This window comes from Schistocerca americana, chromosome 6 (assembly GCF_021461395.2).
Source record: "Schistocerca americana isolate TAMUIC-IGC-003095 chromosome 6, iqSchAmer2.1, whole genome shotgun sequence".
NCBI classification, from domain to species: Eukaryota; Metazoa; Arthropoda; class Insecta; order Orthoptera; family Acrididae; genus Schistocerca; species Schistocerca americana.
This window is the reverse complement of record NC_060124.1, coordinates 570,527,264-570,550,150: the sequence shown is the minus strand read 5'-3', so window position 1 is coordinate 570,550,150 and position 22,887 is coordinate 570,527,264. Positions and strand designations below refer to the sequence as shown.

The following is a 22,887-nucleotide window of genomic DNA, read 5'->3' as shown; positions in this document are numbered from 1 at the left end:
CGGCATATGTGATGCACAGACAAAAACAAAAAAAAAAAAAATGGTTCAAATGGCTCTGAGCACTATGGGACTCAACTGCTGTGGTCATAAGTCCCCTAGAACTTAGAACTACTTAAACCTAACTAACCTAAGGACATCACTCACATCCATGCCCGATGCAGGATTCGAACCTGCGACCGTAGCGGCTCCGCGGTTCCAGACTGTAGCGCCTTTAACCGCTCGGCCACTCCGGCCGGCGACAAAAACATGATACCAGTTTAAGAAAAGCTGGATCATTTGTCTAGGGAAAGAGTTTGACAATCTGAGGAAGACAATATCGATTCGATCCACATCTGGCCCTTAAGCAACCAGTTCTTCATCTTGGCGTTGATTAATAGAGTTATTGGATGTCCTCCTGAGGGGTATCGTTCCCAATTCTGTACAACTGACGACTTAGACAGACAAAATTTCGAAATGGTTGTTGAGTCCCGCGCATAATGCTCCAAACGTTCTGAATTGGGTAGAGATCTTGCGACCTTGTTGTCAAAGCTGGAGTTTGGCAAGAACGAAGGCAAGAAGTACAAAGTTCCGCAATGTACGGCCCAGACCAGCTGATCTCCAGACAAGTCTTCTGACTGGAGGCTAAGTGAGTGAGGTAGAATTGTTTTTAATGGTGATTCCTGCTTCGATCTGAGCCCCGACGACCAACAGAGACGTATCTGTAGACGCCCCGGATAGCGGTGGGGTACCAGCCTGACCGTCAACCGCCATACAGCCCGACAGACAAGACTGGTGGTCCTTGTTGCTAATTTCTTTTCATAGCAGGACCTCTTTGGTTTGGTCATAAGCGACACCCTTAAAGCGCAGTGATACTTTAATGATACTCTACGCACCCGGTAGTTTCCCTTCATGCCAAGGCATCCTGGGCTTACATTTCAGCAAGACAAATCCTTCCCGCACACGGCGAGAGATTCTACTGCTTTTCTTCGTGTTTGCTAAACCCAGCCTTGACCAGAAAGGTCGCCGGACCTCTCCCCAACTGAGAACGTTTGGAGCAATACAGGTTGGTCCCCCGACCTCCTCGGGATTTTGACCACCTAGCGCACCAGTTGGACAGAATTTGGCACGATATCCGCCACGATGACATCCAGCTATTCTGCCAGTCAGCGCCAAGTCGAACAGCTGCTGTCATAATCGCCAGAGATGGGTCAACGCGTTATTGACTTTCTCGATTTGTGAAGCTCTTTCTCTGGAATAAGTCATCTAGTTCTTATGAAATAGTAATCGTTTGTCTGGCTACGTACACCAAAGCCAACGATATCCGTCCCATTCGGATAATTTCTTCGTGGTGCGTCTTTTTTTTTTTTTCGGTCTTCGAGTGTATTCAAGCATGTATTATTATGAAAGAAAGTCATCGGCTTACGTTAAAATGTAGTACATGTGAGATACCGCCGGTGCTAGGAGAACGCTCTGAACTATATTGATAAAGGAAACTACCATAGAAAAGCGGTTTACCTCAAAAAAATGGTGCTCTGAGTACTATGGGACTTAACATCTGTGGTCATCAGTCCCCTAGAACTTAGAACTACTTAAACCTAACTAACTTAAGGAAATCACACACATCCATGCCCGAGGCAGGATTCGAACCTGCGACCGTAGCGGTCACGCGGTTCCAGACTGAAGCGCCTAGAACCGCACGGCCAACCCGGCCGGCTAGTTTACCTCAAATACACAATTATTAATACGACATATTTGCAATGTTTTACGCCTGTTGCTGTGTACACTGATTTTATATTAATAGCTTAGCAGAACAGGAATCGATTTCTTCTGCCCTCTACGCTTGATATGTTACATTTAGTCGCGTTCAGGATCAGCTGGCAGTCTTTGCACATGTCATCGAACCTTCGCAGGTCTTTCTGCATTTCGTCACAGTCAAGTACCTATACAACCTTCACACAGCCAACAGCATCGTCCGGAAAAAGCCTCACGTACCTTCCGATGTTATCTGACAAATCGTTTATAAACGCTGTACACCCCAATAGCCCTAACACGCTCCCCTGGTGCTCCAGGAACTAACTTTGCACCTGTCGATAACGTATTTAGTTCTGGTCCGATCTTGGTAGGGCTGTATTATGTTTCCTAAACGGCAATGTCGAATTGTATCGCATGTCTTCCAGAAATCAAGGAGCACGGGACAGGAATCAATCTTGGCGCCGTCACCACATGGTATATTTCAAAACAATTTGACGTTTGTAGCACGTTGCTTTTTTAATGTTGCAATTTCAGTGACCAGTAATGCTGTTCCTGCGATAAGGATAATGTTACGAGGGCGTGCTGAAATGTGATGCCTCCGAACTTTTTATCTAAACTCTTTTAAGGCTTTTTAAATTAAACAAACCTTGTTAACATTCTATATCTTTACTCTTCATGTCTACATATTTATTTCTCAAGATGGTCATCTCGGCGACGAACATATTTCTCTCATCCAGTTCATTTATATCGTACTGCAGAATGTTTGACTTGGTTGGCAGAGCCAAAACCTCACCTGTGCTTGCACCGCTTCGTCAATATCAAGGCAAACTTCTCCAAGGAGTTCTTTAAATGTGTGAAACAGATGAAAATCGGATGCGGCCAAATTGGGAAAGTATGGAGGATGATCGACGACGGTGAAACCAAGGCATCGGACATGTCGCAGAGCTCGTATGTGGTCTGGCACTGTTGTGCAGAAGCAGAGGCGATACTACCACCTCCATAACCATCCATCATCTACGTTCTCAGAATGAGACTTTCACTCTGCAGAGGGGTATGAGCTGATATGAAACTCCCTGGCAGATTAAAACTGTGTACCTGACCGAGACTCAGGACTTTTGCCTTTCGCGGGAAAGTGCTCTGACCGACTGAGTTACCCAAGCACGACTTACGACCCGTCCTCACAGCTTCAATTCCGCCAGTACCTCGTCTCCTACCTTCCAGACTTTACAGAACCTCTTCTGCGAATCTTGAACGACTAGCAATCCTGAAAGAAATAATAATGCGGAGACATTGCTTAGCCACAGCCTGGAGGATGTTTCCAGAATGATAAATGGTTAGAGCACTTGCCCGCGAAAGGCAAAGGTCCCGCGTTCGAGTCTCGGTCCGGCACACAGTTTTAATCTGTCAGGAAGTTTTATCTAGTACGTTCTACTTCCCGCGAAGTGCGTCCTTCACTAGGCCAAACATATGAAAATCGGAAGGTGCAAGATCCGGGCTGTAAGGAGGATGGGGAAGAACAGGTCGATGAAGTTTCGTGAGCTCCTCTCGGGTGCGCAGACTTGTCTGAAGCCTTGCGTTGTCTCAGAGAAGGTGAATTTCGTTTGCATTTCTCGCATGTCATTTCTTCAGCTTCCTTAGAATAGTACAACGCACTTCAGAGTTGATCATTGTAACACGAGGCAAGACATCAAACAGAATAACCCATCAGAGTCACAGAATACCGTCGCAATGCTTTTACCGGTTGAGGGTACAGTTTTGATTTTTTTTCTTTGGAGGATTGGTGCTGTAACGCCACTCCGTAGATTCCTGTGACGATGTTCGACAAAAACTTTTACGATAGCCCCGAAAGACGCAATAAATTCCGCACGAATAATCCTTCGTTGCTCTTTATGGTGTTCTGTAAGGCGGTGAGGTATTCAATGGGCACTCACCTTTGAGTACTCCGATTTCTCAGCGAGAGTGTCAACACTACCAAAAGAGATGTCCAGTTGTGCAGCGAGGTGTTCGATTTTGATCCATCGGTCACCTCGAATGAGAGTGTACGCACGTTCCAACACTGCAGGAGTTATAGCTGTGTGCGACCAGCCGGCACGCGGGAAATCAGATTTGCGTGACTTCGTTGCGATGATGGCAGCTGCCTGGCCCAACGACTCACCCTGCTTTTGTTCACTGCGAGATCTCTGTAGACATTCTGCAGAAGCATCTCTGAATATCTACGATGCTCTGGTTTTGCGCCAAAAGTAACTCAGTAACTGCTTCCTGTTTGGAGCGTACCTCCGTTACGGACCCCAATTTGAAGGCCACGTATGGGAACTTCATGGAACCATAAAGGGCTGAAGCGAGGAAAAAATATATTGCCTTACTCACTGAACGCCCCTCATACTATTCGGTGGCAGAGGGTTCCAAATATGTAGACATGCAGAATACAGGTGTAGAATGTTAATAACGTTTGTTTTATTTAAAAAAGCTGTATGAGTTAAAAAGCGCGTAGGCCTTATTTTACAGCACCCCCTCGTCATCTGTTGGCTGTCCCCCAGCAGCAGGTCCGCCTATTCGTTGAACACGTTATCTTGTGGTGTTGGCAGGTGGGCAGTGCCTCAAGGACGTGCGCTTCCGCGTGCAGCCTGCGGTGGTGGAGCGCGGCCGGCCGGCCTCCCTGCTCTGTGAGTACGACTTGGAAGGCGCGCCTCTGTACGCCGTCAAGTGGTACCGCGGCCGGCTCGAGTTCTTCCGCTACTCGCCGAGCGAGCGGCCCGTCTACAAGATCTTCCCCTTCCCCGGCATCTCAGTCGACGTAAGTATGCGCTCGCTTCAGTTCGCTCTGTCTGACCGCTCTCGAATCCTTGTAGGTGCGCCAGGGTCCCGACCGACTGCCGAATTCCGCAGCGGCGCAACAGGTTGAACGCCAGAGCCTAGCTGAAGCAGTGCACAGTTGAGACACCGTAAGCCTGCGGCCAGGCGAACGATTTCTCTCCGCAACGGAAGGCACGTTTTCCGCTACTATCTCATCCGATTTTGCGGAACTATTCGATAAAAAAATTACTGTTCCGCATCTTGTAGGCTCACACTGCAGCTCTATAACGGATTGAATCTTTTTTCGGTATTCCTCATAAATATTATCATTCATAAATTTAGACAACATTGTCTGTGGAATGCAACCATCTAGTGCTTGATTAAAACAACAGTCGTGATCACAATAATATTTGTTCATTATTGCCGGTTTCGCCGTATGTTAAAGCCATCCTGAGATCTTTAGACCCGTATGCCTGGCGAAGGCAGCTCCTCGATTCCTCACGTGATGCCACGATCGTAGTATCATGTGAAGAACCGAGGAGCCGCCACCAACAGCCACGTTGTTGTTGTTGCGGTCTTCAGTCCTGAGACTGGTTTGATGCAGCTCTCCATGCTACTCTATCCTGTGCAAGCCTCTTCATCACCTAATAACTACTGCAACCTACATCCTTCTGAATCTGCTTAGTGTATTCATCTGTTGGTCTCCCGGCCCGCATCTTGTGGTCGTGCGGTAGCGTTCTCGCTTCCCACGCCCGGGTTCCCGGGTTCGATTCCCGGCGGGGTCAGGGATTTTCTCCACCTCGTGATGGCTGGGTGTTGTGTGCTGTCCTTAGGTTAGTTAGGTTTAAGTAGTTCTAAGTTCTAGGGGACTTATGACCACAGCAGTTGAGTCCCATAGTGCTCGGAGCCATTTTTTTTGTTGGTCTCCCTCTACGGTTTTTACCCTACACGCTTCCCTCCAACACTAAATCGGTCATCCCTTGACGCCTCAGAACGTGTCCTACCAATCGATCCCTTCTTCTAGTCAGATTGTGCCACAAATTCCTCTTCTCCCCAATTCTGTTCAGTATCTCCTCATTAGTTACGTTACATATCCATTTAATCATAACCATTCATTCTCCTGTACCACCTCATTTCGAAAGCTTCTATTCTCTTCTTGTCCAAAGTATCTATCGTCCATACTTCACTTCCATACGTAGCTACACTCCATACAAATACCTTCAGAAAGGGCTTCCTAACACCTAAATCTATACTCGATGTTAACAAATTTCTCTTCTTCAAAAATGCTTTCCTTGCCATAGCCAGCTTACATTTTATATCCTCTCTACTTTGACCGTCATCAGTTATTTTGCACCACAAATAGCAAGACTCATTTACTCCTTTAAGTGTCTCATTTCCTAATTTAATTCCCTCAGCATCGCCTGATTTAGTTCGACGACATTCCATTATGCTCGTTTTGCTTTTGTTGATGTTCATCCCCTATGGCACCACCCGTAGGAGGCCCCAAAAATATTTCAGGTTGGCTTTAACATAACCCGAAACCGGTAATAATAAACAAATGTTATTGCTATCTCGACTGTTGTTATAATTAAATATCTTTATACTTCGAAATGTACTAACTCACAGCAGATATTTCGGGGGAGTTCACATTTGATGCATTTTAGGTCATACATTGCTGCATATGAAAGATGGCTGACATACAACTCTTGTCTGTGAAGGATGAGGAAGAGTTTAAACTTCCCGTCAACAGCGAGGTCATTACAGACGGAACACAAACTCGGACTAGGCAAGATGAAGAAGGAAAGTAGCCATGCCCTTTCGAAGGAGCCATCCCGGCATTTGCCTTCAGCTGCGTTTAGGGAAATCACGGAAAACCCAAATCAGGATGACCAAACACGGGGTTTGAACCGTCGTCCTCCTGAGTGCGAGTCGAATACAGTGTGCTAGCCACTGCAATACGCCGCTCGGTTTGTTTTTTGAAGCAGATAGGTGGCATGTACTAGTGGCTGGCCGCTATGGGCTCCAACACATCACACCTGAAGCTATGGCCGCGTGCTATGTGGAGCTATTTCTTGTGTTTCTCTTTCCTATGTGATTCATGAGGTCGGTTGCAGTCAGTATCTGAATTTGCGCTGTATTAAGAATTATTTTCATTTTAATACCAGAAATATGTAATAGCTTATCCAGTGGCTGATTTAGCTATATACTGTATGCTGCGTACTACACAACTATAAGTATGTGAGACAAATGGCCACCAGCTTGAGACATATTTACCGCGGGTGAATATGACTCTGCCACAAACTTTGATGAAAGAAGAAATGTATCACCAAATATAAACAGACGTACAATGGCTAATTTTTTTGTAAGTGATACTGGTAAATTACCTCGATCGGACAGAAAAATCAGAGCTGTTAATGAGCCAGAATGTAAACTGCCATATGCATTTACGTTCACATGTACAGTTTCGTTAATTTGTCATTTTCAGTAATTGTACCTCTATATCTGACTGAAATACAGAGGTGTGTTACGCCATTTTTGAGTTACTTGGCATTAAAAATAGCCAAATAAGTCGTTGTGCTCACAAATTCAAGCGCCTGCACTTGCAAAATGCGGTAATGCCCAGACATCTGTGAATCAGTGCGTTACTACTTGTTCGAATTCCAGTTAAAATTTGCCTTTTTCGGAAGTGATAAATTTCAGCTATGTGACTAAAAGCATTCCGTATAATGAAACCAAACTAATAACAAATTTGGCAACAGTCTGTGGCTGGCTGCTTGAATTTTCGCCCGCAGGGACCTGAGTGGCTAACTGCAGTGCTAAATAAATAACTCGGAAACGCAGCGAGGTATCGAATTTTCTTTTAGCAGTTATTTGTCGGCGTGCATGCTTTGGGAAATCTAGAAATAATTCACGGCGTAAGTCATGCAGTGAAGTAACGTTCTTTTATTATTCGGTTCTTATGTTCCGAATATAAGCCCTTTTCCCTACTTCCACCGTGTCAATTTTCTCTGTATTTAGAGAACACACTGTAGAAGGTATTTGAGGACACAAACATGGAACGGAGATCACAGCAGTGTCTGCCGTCAACTATCCACTTGGTTGAAAGCAGTGGTTGCATGGTGTCAGTTGGCCCCCTGGGCCACTGCTACAACAGTTCGCCGGTTTACATCACCAGCTGCCTTTCCGTAAGCATTCCGCTAGTGTGATCCCATCCTAAAGGTGAGATTACACCTGTGTGTCTGTATTTACCTCAGGCTCCTAGACGAGAGACATGAGTCTTTCTGGACATGTGTGCGTGCATGACGCCATTGACAGCTAGAAGGTACCACGCAAGCTATTCCAGTGATCAAGGTTTCCGCTTTGCTGCTTTGCTGCTGTGGCAGCCGGTACGTTTTGAGATGAAGAAGAAATCCTAGAATAAAGTACAGGTACTGAGCTAATTAACACTATTTTGCGTAATGCGTCTGTGGGCGTGATGAACGAGATAGGAAGGCAAGAAATATTGTGCAGAAGCGGTACCTCATCCTATTTGTCACCGATGGCGAAAGAAATTAGAGGGACGCCATGCCAGCTGCAACAGTGTTAGCTCTTACACTTAGAATTCTTGCTACCAGGGACAAGCACCCCAGCTGAAAACTCCAGTTAAAGATATGTACTAGATCAAAGTGTAACAACATCCCACAAGTTTTCAGGGTTGTGTTGAATTCCCTGGAAAACTACGTTGAACCAAGTCGATGGCCAATTAAAATTTCTTTACCTGGAAAGTGAAAAAAATTTTTTTTTCTTTTTAACATTTACAGTAAAATGTAAATGTCGTGTGACTAGGGCCTCCCGTTGGGTACCCCGTTCGCCGGGTGCAAGTCTTTCGATTTGCCGCCACTTCGGAGACTTGCGCGTCGATGGGAATGAAATGATGATGATTAGGACAACACAACACCCAGTTCCTGAGCGGAGAAAATCCCCGACCTAGCCGGGAAACGAACCCGGGCCAGTAGGTTTGACATTCTGTCGCCCTGACCACTCAGCTACCGGGGGCGGACAATATTTACAGTGAGTAGTTCACAAAATATGGGTATATGTTTATTTCTGAACATGCAATACTTTAGAAGTATATAGAAACAAAGAGCTGAGAGGTTAATAGCTATTCTTTTTTACATTTATATCAGTCAAATCCCACCATCTCTGGTGTGCGTGCGAGCGTGTGTGTTTGCGTCTAAGTGTGTGTGCCAACGACTGAGCTAGCGTCTATTTTGTCAAAAGCGTTTACTTACATACATTAGTTTCTTTTTTTGTTCAACTTCAACGTCCAAACTAGAGATTTTGAAATGAGGTGGGACTTCCCGCACTGTTTGTTGTCTTTCAACGGCAAGAATATGAATCAGCAGTAGCCATACCACGATTTCATTTATCCTGCATTTGCTCTATTCGATGCTGAGTGTTTATGAATCAAGGTGGCTCGTAAAGGAACTGGGACGGCTTAGTCACATCAAAGGATCAGGAATCACTTTTTCAACATGTATTCGTTGGAGTTACGACAGATGACACTTCCTTTTGTTCAAGCATAACTTTACTGTTTCCATGTTATACTTGTCTGTGAGGGAATGTAGGAAGTCGTTTCGATTCAGTCTGTCTTTAACAGTTCTCAGAATTAACCACCAAAAACAAAGAAATACATGATGACACTCTTCAAATTCAATGTGGATGTTGTTAGATCACCCAACCAAAGCGCTCTATCGCAAGAAATTGCGTCGTCCGACAGTGATGGTTGTTACAACATAGCACCAGACGGACAGAACTGCTGACAGGGGCACAGCTGTGGCACGTGTCTGCAGACTGAGGTGTTGCTACGCTTGCACAGTGTCGCCCGCGAGCACGGAACAGAAGCATGACGTCACTTAGCATCGTTGCCTCTTCGTGGAACGGCCGATCACGCATAGTGCGCACAGGACATCGCAGTGAACTCACGCCAATGAAATTTTGCGCCGGACATGGACCCAACCAAAGATTTTCCGCTATACGCGAGTTGCCGACTTAAGCGCTTCGGCTATCCGATTACGACTCGCGGCCCAACCTAAAGTTCGATATGTGGTCGTCCAAGTGTCATACATGTCGTAAATCCCGTTGATGTTATTCCAGAACAGTGGAGATATTTTATTTGAAAGTCTCAGGCGCTCTATGGACCGATAAACACGAAGTGAATGTGTTATTAAAATGTACGATGCAACGCTCCTTTGGCCCCATCTTCTGGGACATAACAATCGAAATCCTCCTACAACTTTAAGATGAGGATCACAAGTCAGACGGAATTGTCGCCTATGCATATGACCTACTAGTTGAAGCCATTGCAAACAATAGGCCCCAGCTAGAAGAGAAAGACAGAGGAATACTACAGACAAGTACACAGTGGTGCCGTAACAACAAACACAGGCTAGCTGAAAACAAAAGAACATAGGCCTACACATTACTGAAAGGATTAGTCCAAAGGAACCCTTCAGTTAAAATAGGGGGCGCAAAAATCAAACGAACACATGTTACCTCCTATGTTGGGGTGCACATAGGTGATAAATTGTATTTCCACGAACACGTAAGGTTAACAACAGAAAAAGCAGAAAAAATACTACATAAGCCGGTGTTGTCATACTGAAAACAGTACAGAGTGAAACTCTTCTTATGAGTACTCAGCTACGCAGCTAGCACGTGGGCACACAGACTGAACCTGGTCACCAACAAACCATCAGCCAGACAAGGGCAGAGATGTGTCGTGCTTAGGCTATCTGGAGCCTCTGGCACCACCTCAGTGGATACACTGTATGTGGTGCTCGGACTGAGCCCCACACATATCACGATCAAATACAGGGCTGCAAGGTACTGGTTAAAGATGGGGAGACTAGATAAGGTACATACAATAACTGGTGTACCAATATAGACGATATGTCACCTTAAAAATCGACGTTTGGATATATGGCAAGGTGAGTGGAATGTAAGTGCCTGACATAAGAGAGCGGTTGAGAATGAAATTTATCGATCCCAACAGCAGTATGGTACAGTTCTTAACCTGACACCGACCTTATCCCACGCGCTTCAGCCGCACGAGTCTGAGACAGACACCTACTTGCACATACAGAGCACACTGTCTTCTTCCGCAGGCAGTACGCGAACAATAGACATACGTGACACAGAAACAGACATACATAGATACACAACAATAACAGACGAAGAGCAATGGGCACAACTAAACTCACTGACAAAGAGTATTTTGAAAACAACAGATGAAGAGTACCTGCGGACGCAACATAACAGACATGCCTGCATGCATCATAGCAACAGTCTCCAGAAGGTACACAGCGACACTCATAGTGACAATGAAAACAGTGACACTGAAGAGGGACAGGAGGAGGAAGACGTGCTGTACAAGTAAATAAGCATAAGGTGTGGGCGCTCTAGTCAAGAGACCACCAAACTCTTTGCACGGATGAGCAGGTAATGTAAATACATTGGATTAGCAGTACGTAGGATTAGCAACACTATTTCTCTACTACTAGCCAAACTTTTTTGTTGTGACTGGTAGTCAACAGCTCGAAGAAACGATTGCGAGGTATTCACCGCCAGACACAATCGTTGATGGCACTAAAAAATCTCTCCTCTATCATGTCACCTTTTTAAATTCTTCATAAATAACAGTATTTTATTTACATTTTAGCCTTGAATTATTCTTTGTAGAATGTTGTAGATGAAAACAAAAGAAAGGAAAACTATAAAAAAGTTGAAAAACGAAAACTGTAAGATGTACGATGTATCAGGTAATAGGCCTATAATTTGTCAATGAATAAATGAATGTCCGAAGGAACATAGCATCGTATTTCTTCACAACATAGGCACTGCAGTTTCGTATTAGGCGAGGTGGTGCAAACACTATGATACTAAACTGTAGACTTTCACGGCCGGAAATGTCATGTCCATTATAATTATCCGGGCTGTTATGCCGTGGTCGGTTGATGAATTCTGTGTCAATTCCCAACGTTTCGTCCCCATCTGCGGAGGACATCTTCAAGGGGGTCCGTAGCTCGATGGAAGGTCCAACACACCCACTGGCTCGCTACTGACTGTAGCGAGTAGCGAGCGAGTGGGTGTGTTGGACCTTCCATCGAGCTACGGACCCCCTTGAAGATGTCCTCCGCAGACGGGGACGAAACGTTGGGAATTGACACAGAATTCATCAACCGACCACGGCATAACAGCCCGGATAATTGTAATGGAAACACTATGATACCCGACTGTAATTGCTCCAAACAAAATCTTCTTCAAAATAGTGGATATTTTTCTACACCGTGTGAGTACTCCTACCAATCTGTTTCTCATAAACTCCGCGTTGCGGCTGTGAGGAGCTGTTCAGAATCGACCGGCCGGCATGGTGATCTCTACCATGCATCACCTGTGTCCAACTGAAGTAGCTCCTGAATTAACATCACAAGATTGAGGCCATCCACCAAGGAAAACAGCCTGGAAGTTCGGAGAATCGAACACGGATCCTCTGCATGGCAAGTGTGAGACCCTGACCAATCAACTATCTGTGCTCATTAAGAAACACGTCACAATTACTGGCCAAACATCTCCATCCATGATCGCTGATCCAGACATAGAGTGAACTTACACTCTTCATGATAAAATAAGCATAAAACTAAAAACATTATTTGCTATCATGGAAAAAACTGAAACCTATAATAAATTTTAGAGATTACACTACAGCAAAATTATTTAATTTCACCTAAGCAATATACAGTAAACGATTACCTACAGGGCAGAGCCAAGGATTTTGTGAAAGTAAATAACGATAATCAACTCCGTCTGTTCACAACACACTTTCGCACTGTAACTTTTTTTTCGGAAAGCCTTTCAGCGAACTGAAGTGCACAATACTGACATCTCAACATCATTCTGAGCCCAACATTTCAACTGGCTGGTGTGGCCGAGCGATTCTAGGCGCTACAGTCTGGAACCGCGAGACCACTACGGTCGCAGGTTCGAATCCTGCCTCGGGCGTGGATGTGTGTGATGTCCTTAGGTTAGTTAGGGTTAAGTAGTTCTAAGTTCTAGGGGACTGATGACCTCAGAAGTTAAGTCCCATAGTGCTCAGAGCCGTTTTTGAACCAACATTTCATTACCTGTGCAGGGATGTTATTTCTCAGGAAGCTAAAAGGTATTGTGCGCACACGGATTGGTGTTGAGAAATTACTAAATAATGTTAGCACTAACTTTTTACCTTATGTAATAGAGTGTGCGTAATGTGTATTGTGTCGCCGGTGATTCATGCCCGGACGCGAATGATCAATATTCTCTGCAAGTAAGTGCAAAGAGAACACTATTGATCCACGGTTGCGCGAGGAATCGTATACAACTTTCGTTGCCATGTCATAGATTTCTGACCACTGTCCACAAAACTGGTTCAAATGGCTCTGAGCAGTATGGGACGTAGCTTCTGAGGTCATAAGTCCCGTAGAACTTAGAATTACTTAAACCTAACCTAAGGACATCACACATATCCATGCCCGAGGCAGGATTCGAACCTGCGGCTGTAGCGGTCGCGCGGTTCCAGACTGTAGCGCCACTGTCCAGAGATTAGAACATATTTTGATAGTGTAGTAACGAAGAAGAAGTGAGTATTACAGAGCGTAGGGATTTTTGATTTTTCCCCAGGCAAGTTTTATAGGTTCTACTCGTCGCGTCACTCTGCATAGAGTTATACATTTCGAAACAGCTAAAACGATAGTCATATTTCAGCTAAGCTACTGATACTTTTGCATCAAACAGCGACCACCTACATAAAGTATACTCTTTATTATACTTGATGCCTTAGTTATTATTGTTGTTATTACTATTACTGTTATTGTTATTATTATTATATACCGTCTTAGTTATTCATACTTGGCTGCAATGTATGCCTGACAATGGAGAACCCGCTACAGATCCCTTCGGATACAGTCCAAACTTCGCAGAGTGACAGAACAGAAGGATGAAAATAAAGGAACATCTCTTTTGGTTTATAAGCCAACACAATAGCTCCCTAGAAATTGAGGGTGAAAGGCTTGGACGCTACCTGTATATCACGAGGCTGCTCTCGCAACGTGAAACCGGCTGCGTTGGTAGCGCAGTATTGAAAATTAAGCACAGTTTCAAATTTCTGCGCTCCGTGTTCAGATCCAGCATTTTCTTTTATCTGACTTCGTGATATAAAGCGGAGTTAAGGGCATACAATGTGAAGGTTTGAAATCTTACTAACATCAGACTGTATCATTAAAATTGACACTCATTAACACATTTCAGAAAACTGATATCAACAGTTTTCGTTTCTGTCCAAAACATTACTGAGGCACTTGGTCCACCAGTCCATCAAGACGCAAACTAATTAAGGAAACGACATCAGAGTATGCACGAAACAGGCACAAAATATAGAAAGTTCACGACACAAACCCGTCATCAGGTTTGGGACACAGTTTTGCAACATTACGTAAAAATAGGGCCAGTACTGTACATTATGGGCTCTTGGTGAGCAGAACGATTCCTGCTTATGCGATGAGCTATTTGTCGATAAAATCGGATTAGTGACAAGTTCGTCAAAAGTAATTCTGCCAAAGTGTATGCCGTTATATAAGCTTGCGACGTATACTTTTACTGCCAGGTGAAGAATTACAATCGCCAATTACAGAAGTGTCCTACTTTCATCGCACAGTAAAGAGGAATCACAAGTAGAAGCGATGGAGTTAAAATACACTTCTTGACCAACAGTCAGTTGAAAACTTCAGCTTTCGAAGAAATGCTTCGATATTGCACGGTTTAACGGGAAATTATCAGCAGATCGCGAGATCGTTTTCGTGATAATTTTTGATTATGGTATATTTCACCTCGCAAGCTGCACGTGGTGATCCCAGTTATAATACTTTGAAAGCCCTGTATGAATGAACGGATTGTCTTTAAGCATAAAAGTAAAAATCGAAATATATACTGAAATCCTAGATTTGCTATGTTTTTCATTTTCAATTACTGTTAATTGTATAAGATTCCATAAGATTTGCGATGATTCAGTCTATTTGTAATAAGATTTTGAATGCTTAATTCTTTTCTGAATAGCTGCACTGTACTTTTACGATGTCGCAAAAATGTTGATGTGATATACTTCTGCGACAACAAAAGAAAAACGAAAGACAATAGTAGATCTGAACACGAGTATGGAAGTTTCTAGACCGTGCTCTTAGCCACTATGCAACCAATACACTTGGTATTACCATGCGCTAGTGGACCGACCAAGACGAGTCGAAAGTTTGACCGTCATTCTCTCTCTGTGTCGACACCTAAGCCAAAACACTCGTGTCACTTTATTCTCACCTTTGGCGCGCTTTTTCAGTGCGTATAAACACCCGATGAGGTGCAAAACGTACTTGAAATGCGTTACAGTAAGTTAAATTAAACATAAAATAAATAAATTTGACTGGTAGTAGAAAAATACAGACAATAATTATCGCTAACATTATTTTTCTCTTCTTTTTACGTGGTAATTGCTACGGGAGCTACAAAATATCTTCTCTTGTACGATGTTGAAACAAAACCAGAGGGCTCCGAGAACATAATTAGTGCACCCTACTGCGAAATCATACACGCCTTGAGAAGTTTTCGCCGTGAAGTCAGATGGAAACTTAGCTACAGAACTAAAGAGTCACGGAAGATCTCTGTGTTCAAAAATTTCCGCAAAAGAACTTCTGTAATTTGTTGCCTGAGGAATGAGCTCAAGCGCGCCGAGGTTTAATTCCTCAAGTAGCCTGGAAGCAAAACACAAGATGAGATGGCCCTCAGCGTTAGAGGTCACTTAGGAAACCGAAAAAGTTTAGTTTCACGGTGGAGTGTCAAAATCCTGCTTTGTTTCTCGATAACCCTGTCGGAATTATCAGTCAGTAGCTTTCTGGAGATATGTATATTCGAGTCGATAATTATTTTTGGAGAAGGATCATATCCTTACACATCGGACTGAATGTCTGTTTGACGTTTACAGAAACTCCAAAAGTCAGCATTAAATTCACGATTGCATGCGTCTCAAGAAAAGGCTTTTACCATCAAGCTGCTGACGTAACTGCTCTTCAATACTCACCATGGTAGCTACAGATTTGGCACAGGTCACAGAATGATGTGTCCAACTTTAGTAGATGTTTCGATACATGCACACACACGCACACTATGACCGATCTTCATAACTTCAGCCAAGATTTCTCTATAAATGTCTTAATTCAGTCACTGATATTTGTGCAGCTGAGGCCACAAGCTAACTAATTATCGTTACATTCTGATCAATTTCGTATTCTGCTCTTCGTCTTCCATTTAAATTATCATCTCTTCTACTCCTTCAAATGCCACCGTATGTATTGTTCCTAATCCTAGCACTTGCCACACTAACTTGTCTCTTCTTCATCTAATGGTGTTGCATAGACTTCGGTCATCAGCTTTTGTTTCCCGAAACTCTTCACGCAACACTTCTCTAACTACTGAATTTCTAACATCTTTCTAGGCAGCCATATTCCAAATGCCTTCGATTTCTACTTATCTGATTGTCCGAAGACCAAATCCAAATACTGCTGTGCCTGGTGGGTTCATATTTGAGGACCTATTCCTCAGTTGTATTAGTGTTCATTTTCTAAAACCAGCTTTATGACCTTAAGCTTTTGTGCTGCCCATAACTTATCGCTTCTGCAGTGTTGTCGTTTCTTACGGCTCATTGTTCTTCTTGCCAGCATATTCTATCTGCATCCTTCTACGTGTGTTCTGAGTAGCACAAAGCGATTTTCCAGAAGGGCTATGTAGTTCACAAGTCTCAGATTTGGTGTCTTTGCCCTTCCATTCCTACTCCTCAATTTCTTTCACTTTTCCCATTGTTTTCACGAATTAAAAGCTGAACAACGTTCGAAATAAGCTTCCACCGTACCATTCATACCTAACGAGAATGTATAGCGTTGGGAAACCAAAATATATGCCGTTTGAAAAAGGACTCTCGTTCTTACAGGCGGTAGTAATTGTAAAAATTAGACAAAATTACAGCGAAAATAGGTCCACAAACAAATAATTGTTAGACTATATTCGATTTCACTGGTGTCAAGAACTGTCAATACACATTGTTGTTAGCTATCTTCCTGTTGTTGTCCATTGATCATTCCTTACTTTATTTTCATTATTTATTTATTTTCCTTTCGGCATCTAACAGCATATCAGTTAGCTAAAAGGTGAGAGAATACAGACACAAATTTAACAAACGACGTTATACAGCTGCTTTTGATTGATAAGCATATAAAATATTGAGTAACAGTTTTTGTTAATTTGTAGGAAACAATGGAGGAACAATAAAAAAATTTTGACGATTAAAAACTGTATTGCAGCACAAATATATACAAAAGATGTTTTGCATAGGTCTGACAGGATATGTATATTTCTTACAGGGTTAATGGACTTAAATGATAATTAATTGAAACGCTCACCTGCCGACAGGTGCTGTTGATTGATCTCGATGGGGACCGCTGAGAACGTGTGTCCCGACCGGGACTCGACCCGGGATCTCCTGCTTACATTGCAGACGCTCTATTCAGCTGAGCCACCGAGGACACAAACGAATAGCGCGACTGCAGGGTCTTATCCCTTGCACGCTTTCCGTGAGACCCACATTCCCAAATATCTATTAAGAACATTACGTATGTAGATTGTGGGCAGTTGGGAATGTGGGTCTCACGGGAAGCGTGCAAGGGATAAGACCAAAAATGTTCAAATGTGTGTCAAATCTTATGGGACGTAACTGCTAAGGTCATCAGTCCCTAAGCTTACACACTACTTAAACTAAATTATCCTGCCCAAGGGAGGATTCGAACCTCCGCCGGGACCAGCCGCACAGTCCATGACTGCAGCGCCTAAGACCGCTCGGCTAATCCCACGTGGCGGGATAAGACCCTGCAGTCGCGCTATTCATTTGTGTCCTCGGTGGCTCAGCTGAATAGAGCGTCTGCAATGTGAGCAGGAGATCCCGGGTTCGAGTCCCGGTCGGGAGACACGTTTTCAGCGGTTCCCATCGAGGTATATCAACACCACCTGTCGGTAGCTGTGGGTTTCAATTCTGGCACCCATAAAATAAGAAATAAAACGATAATAAAGAGAACAATTACATACAAATGTCCATTAACTAAGCTGAAATAACATGTATATATAACACACACAGGGTGTTTTCGTAAGAGCGTGCAAGATGGTAACAGAATATAGAGAATGCTCCACTTAACAATCTGAGATAGGGAACCTGGAGTCGGAGAAGCCTGCTTAAGGAGATACGAAATTCAACTTTTCTACCATTTTGTGTAGCGTTACTGTTTTCCAGCTTATTTACATGTTTTGCAGCTTATTAACATGAGTACAAGTTTATACGTACTGTGTTGTTTATTTACACGTACATTCTTTACTTCCTGCAAGGAAACGGGGAGGAGGAGTCATGATGCACGTTTACTTTACTTGTCCTTAAGGCGACGCTGTTGTGTCGTATTTACATTGTCCCATGACAGAACGTGCTCTGAGTCAACGAGAGACCCATTCATCATCCAGTGCTACTCAGAATGGTACAGTTGAATACGACGGAGCAGTACTGACACAGTTTCGCAGAACTCACAGACATGCACCTTGTGCGTGGGGAAGTACTTTGTAATGCCCTCGCTGCTGAGAGGCTGTAAAGGGAGTGATTTCCTAACAGGCATCATCCGTCGTGACGAATGTTTATTTCTCTCAACCATTCTGTTAATGATGGTATTTGCATTTAACTGTAACTAATGTAAATAAAAAGGTACACAGTAATCTGATTTTATTCTTATTATCTCCTTAATCTGACTTCTCCGACCCCAGGTTCCCCACCGCAAATTGTTCAGTGGAGCATCCTCTACGTCCTGTTAAATTTTTGCACTTTCTTACGGAAGCACCCTGTATAATAAGAAACTGCTCTTAACATAGCTGTCAGTGCTGTGAAAGTATATTGGCAGCTCGTAAAAATTTAAAAAACCTCTGTATTGTATGCGGGATCATACAAAGAAAGTAGAACGGTGACTCTCGTGACAAATTGTCGCCGGCCGGAGTGGCCGAGCGGTTCTAGGCGCTACAGTCTGGAACTGTGCGACCGCTACGGTCGCAGGTTCGAATCGTGCCTCGGGCATGGATGTGTGTGATGTCCTTAGGTTAGTTAGGTTTAAGTAGTTCTAAGTTCTAGGGGACTGATGACCTCAGAAGTTAAGTCCAATAGTGCTCAGAGCCAATTGAACCATTTGACAAACTGTCAGATGACTTAACTGCTGCCAAAACGATTCCCAGTGCATCTACTATTTTCTACTCTGAAAAAGGATGTGACTAGTGTCACCTTCCTTAGTGTGAGTAAAGTTACAGAACAAATGGATCAGATTGCTCAAAGCACTACGGGACTTAACATCTGAGGTCAGAAGTCCTCTACACTTAGAACTACTTAAACATAACTAACCTAAGGACATCACACACATCCATGCCCGATGCAGGGTTCGAACCTGCGACCGTAGCTGCAGCGTGGTTCCGTACCGAAGCGCCTAGAAGCGCTCGGTCACAGCGGCCGGCTAAAGTCACAGAACGCAGTTGGCTTAATTCTATGTTCATCAGGAAACTTTTATGGTTGAATCTCACATGGCTGCCCGCATCTCGTGGTCGTGCGGTAGCGTTCTCGCTTCCCACTCGCGGGTTCCCGGGTTCGATTCCCGGCGGGGTCATGGATTTTCTCTGCCTCGTGATGGCTGGGTGTTGGGTGCTGTCCTTAGGTTAGTTAGGTTTAAGTAGTTCTAAGTTCTAGGGGACTGATGACCATAGATGTTAAGTCCCATAGTGCTCAGAGCCATTTTTTTTTCTCACATGGCTGACAGTGGATATCAACAATATACGTAGGTGAACATTGTGAAACAAAGCTCTACGTAGGATAACAGTCGCAAAAAGCCTCGTAATATTCTACGACGAAGAACTGAGACACGATCCAGTTGTCCTGCGTTTTTTGCAATTCATTCCGTGTGGCCATAATGTAGAATAGATAAACCGTAAGTTTCTTTTAAAGTCCCGGATTTTATTTTTTCTTTAGCAAGAATATCGATTTATTAATTATGAATGATGCTGAGGTGAGATTTAATCCACAGGAATTCTGTCGACTGACTCTGGATATCACACTGGATACCCAACCAAATCATTGCTGCTGGTACTGGAAGTTCTCTTCATATTCCTTAGAGATTTTAAAACTGACATAGAACTGGATAGACTGAGGATCTAGGAAACCTGAAGAAGTCTTACATATTTTAAGGCTTCTAATATAGCTACACCTTCTGCAGAAAAGTTTCTTTCCGCAGTTGATACATTTGTGAGTTTTGGACTTGTGGACACTGAAAGCCATAGCCCACATTTTCTTCCCGTGACTGTTTAGAGCTGTCGGTATGTACGTGCAAAAAGACCGATCGTTTCTGGTATACTTCCGCATTACACGGAGTTAGATACCTGAATTTTCTGTTAGTGATGTGCCGTTTAGATGTGTACCCACTTCATGGAAGAGCACGGAGTAATAGTGCTTATATGTATGGAGCGAACTTAAGACTAAGAATTTTCGGTCGCCCTATGTTTTACGTCTAATAAACAGGTAACGCGGAGGAGGGGGGGGGGGGGGGGGTGGAGGAGGCGGCGGAATCCCTGTAACGAGAACTTCGGTAGATTAAATCGTGAGGCTGGAAACGATAAGCTATTAAGTAGAAATTTCTCCACTAGCAGCTGCCGTATAACATGTGAGGGCATTTCATGGGCTCCAATTAATGGAATTTCGTAGGGGGCATATCCTACACCTAGTTTCCCCAGGACTTTTTTCCAGTATGGAACACCACACTACTACGGTAGTAGTCTAAATCAAATTAAGGCTGTGGACAACGTCAAGGCGTTGGTATGATGAGAGCTCCAGCAAACTCAGGAGACTTATCGGGTAATATCTAAGCGTCCACTGCTTCGATCGCGTAGACTGTATGGCCTGCAGAGATTTTTTTCTTTTTATTTAATCGAATTTTTATGTTATTCACTAATTGCGACACCTTCTAAGTTTTTCACGCCAATTAAGACCACGTAAGCGTGGTCTTTTCCTAATGTACTTGTGACCAAAAAGCGATTCTGGGAGCTTTGTCAGTCATGCCTTTTGCATTCTTGTGGAGATATTTCCATAGCAACTTTGATCCTCTAACAAATATTTCTTTATATCTAACAGATAAATGAAATACCAATTTTCATAAGTTTACCTTCAAAATTTTTTTGATGTAACGAAATATTTTCTTAAGAAACTTCATCCCCTACTACAATCTGTAAGAGGTTGAATTTCCAGAAACACTGATTCACTTTTTTTTAAATTTTGTTATAATTTCTGATTGAAAAGTCAGATACCAGTTGTCATAGGTGTAGCCTTAAAATCCTTCAGTAGTTCTTTAGTAATTATTTATTTTCAAAAATCTTTCACGGACTATTTTACCCCCTTAGCGGTTGAATTTAAAGAAATGCTGAAACACGTACTTCTCAAATACCAGTTTTCGTAGTTGTAGCTTCAAAACTACCTTGATAGCCACATAGTTTCAAAAAGGTTTTGGCCCCCTATTTTACCTCCTCAGGAGTATAATTTGTACAGTTCCTTCTTAAACGATGTCTGCAATATAAGACCCACACAGTCTCCAAATACCAAGTTTGTGTTCTTGCTGGTTTACGCTGGGCGATGATGTGTTAATTAATCTGTCTGACCCTGTTTCACCTCCTTAAGGGCTGAATTTACTATAACAGTCACATGCGTATATTTTATTGCCAACAGAGAAGCCAAACAAAAATTTTCATAGATTTAGCTTCAAAAATGCATGCACAATGAAATATTTCCATAAAACTTTCATCCCATTTGGGTTGAATTTCCAAAAACAGTGAGACATGTATTTTTTATTTGTAAAGGAGAAGAAAAAAACCGTTCTTCATAGGTGTGGTTTTGAAAATACTTTAGCAGTTCTTTAATAATGATACATTTTCAAAAAAAGCTTTCACCCACCATTTCACCGCCATACGGTTAAATTCCCTAAAATGCTGAAACGTGTATTTTTTTATTTTTCACCGAGAAACTAAATACAAATTTTCGTAGGTCTAGCGTCAATACTGCCTTAATAGCAATATGTTTCACAAAAAAAAACCTTCAACCTTCTATCTCAGCCCGTTAGGATTGGAATTTCGACAAATCCCTTCTTAAACGACGCCTCCACTATAAGATCCACACCGTCTCCTAATTTTAAGTTTCTATCCTTAGTGGTTTTGTCAGGGCGATGATGAGTCGTTCAGTCAGTCAGGACATTGCGTTTTTTATAAAGAGGTTGTTCAATGCTTTTTTAAACTAACGTTATTGATGTCAAGTTCCATCAAGGATGATAATTAAAGAATGCCAAAGACTCGAGCCCGCGATGCCGTTGGGTAACGCTCTTCTAGGTTCATTCTTACTCTAACCTGTGGATAGGAGCACTTGGGGAATGCAACCAGATGTTATTTATCAAGCGAAGCTACCCTACAGTGTTCTCGGAGCCAGTTTTCACACAGCACGTGGGTGTGGAGAGTGTGGTTCCACATTACGCAAGTGAATTGGAATGACATGTAAATAAACATCGTCTACCTGGTGAAGTATTTAATTCTATGTAGGAATAGCTGTTTCCATATCCACGGCGTACATGGCGTATCGCAAAGGATTGAGATTTGCCACTTTTGGGAGGCCAGTTAAGACAATGTCAGAGTCCATAATTTTCTATGGAACTTGATGAAAATCTTTCTTTCTAGTCTATAAATGATTTTTTCCGGGACTAATAGAGCTCTCAATATATGGAGCAACGTATTTATGTTTACAGTGTTCTATACTCATTTGATATCAAGGAACAGTGGTGTGGTCTTTCTGTTTTTCGAAAGGATTGTCGAGATATCTATTTACAAAAGAGTGATATTGTGAGTGGTGTTCTTTTTTTCCTTCTGAACTCAAAGTGAAAACAAGGTAAGAGATTGTTACTCCCAACATTTCTGAGACCATCACCCGTTAGTTCAACCAGATATTAGCTAGTACCGCCTCTCTCCCTCCCCCCTGCTCACCACTATCAACCATCAGCATAAGAGTCTAACTAATCTTTCGTTGAACAGCTAAGTTTCTAAATGACGAAATATAAATGATATTTGGTGTTTATAGCTGATTCATTTAACCATGAGCTAATATGACAGTGAGATAATTGGTACTTCCTATTTCTAACACCACTTTTTATAAAAGGA

General features: G+C 43.0%; 1 protein-coding gene across 1 annotated transcript in view; it reads left to right on the top strand.

Moving 5' to 3' along the window:
* LOC124619718 overlaps positions 1 to 22,887 on the top strand; it is a 1,383,482-nt gene that overhangs the window by 560,197 nt on the left and 800,398 nt on the right. The window contains exon 2 of the mRNA XM_047146279.1: positions 4,317 to 4,525. Within this exon, the coding sequence (XP_047002235.1) occupies positions 4,317 to 4,525 (209 nt within the window). The remainder of the gene's footprint in view (positions 1 to 4,316; positions 4,526 to 22,887) is intronic.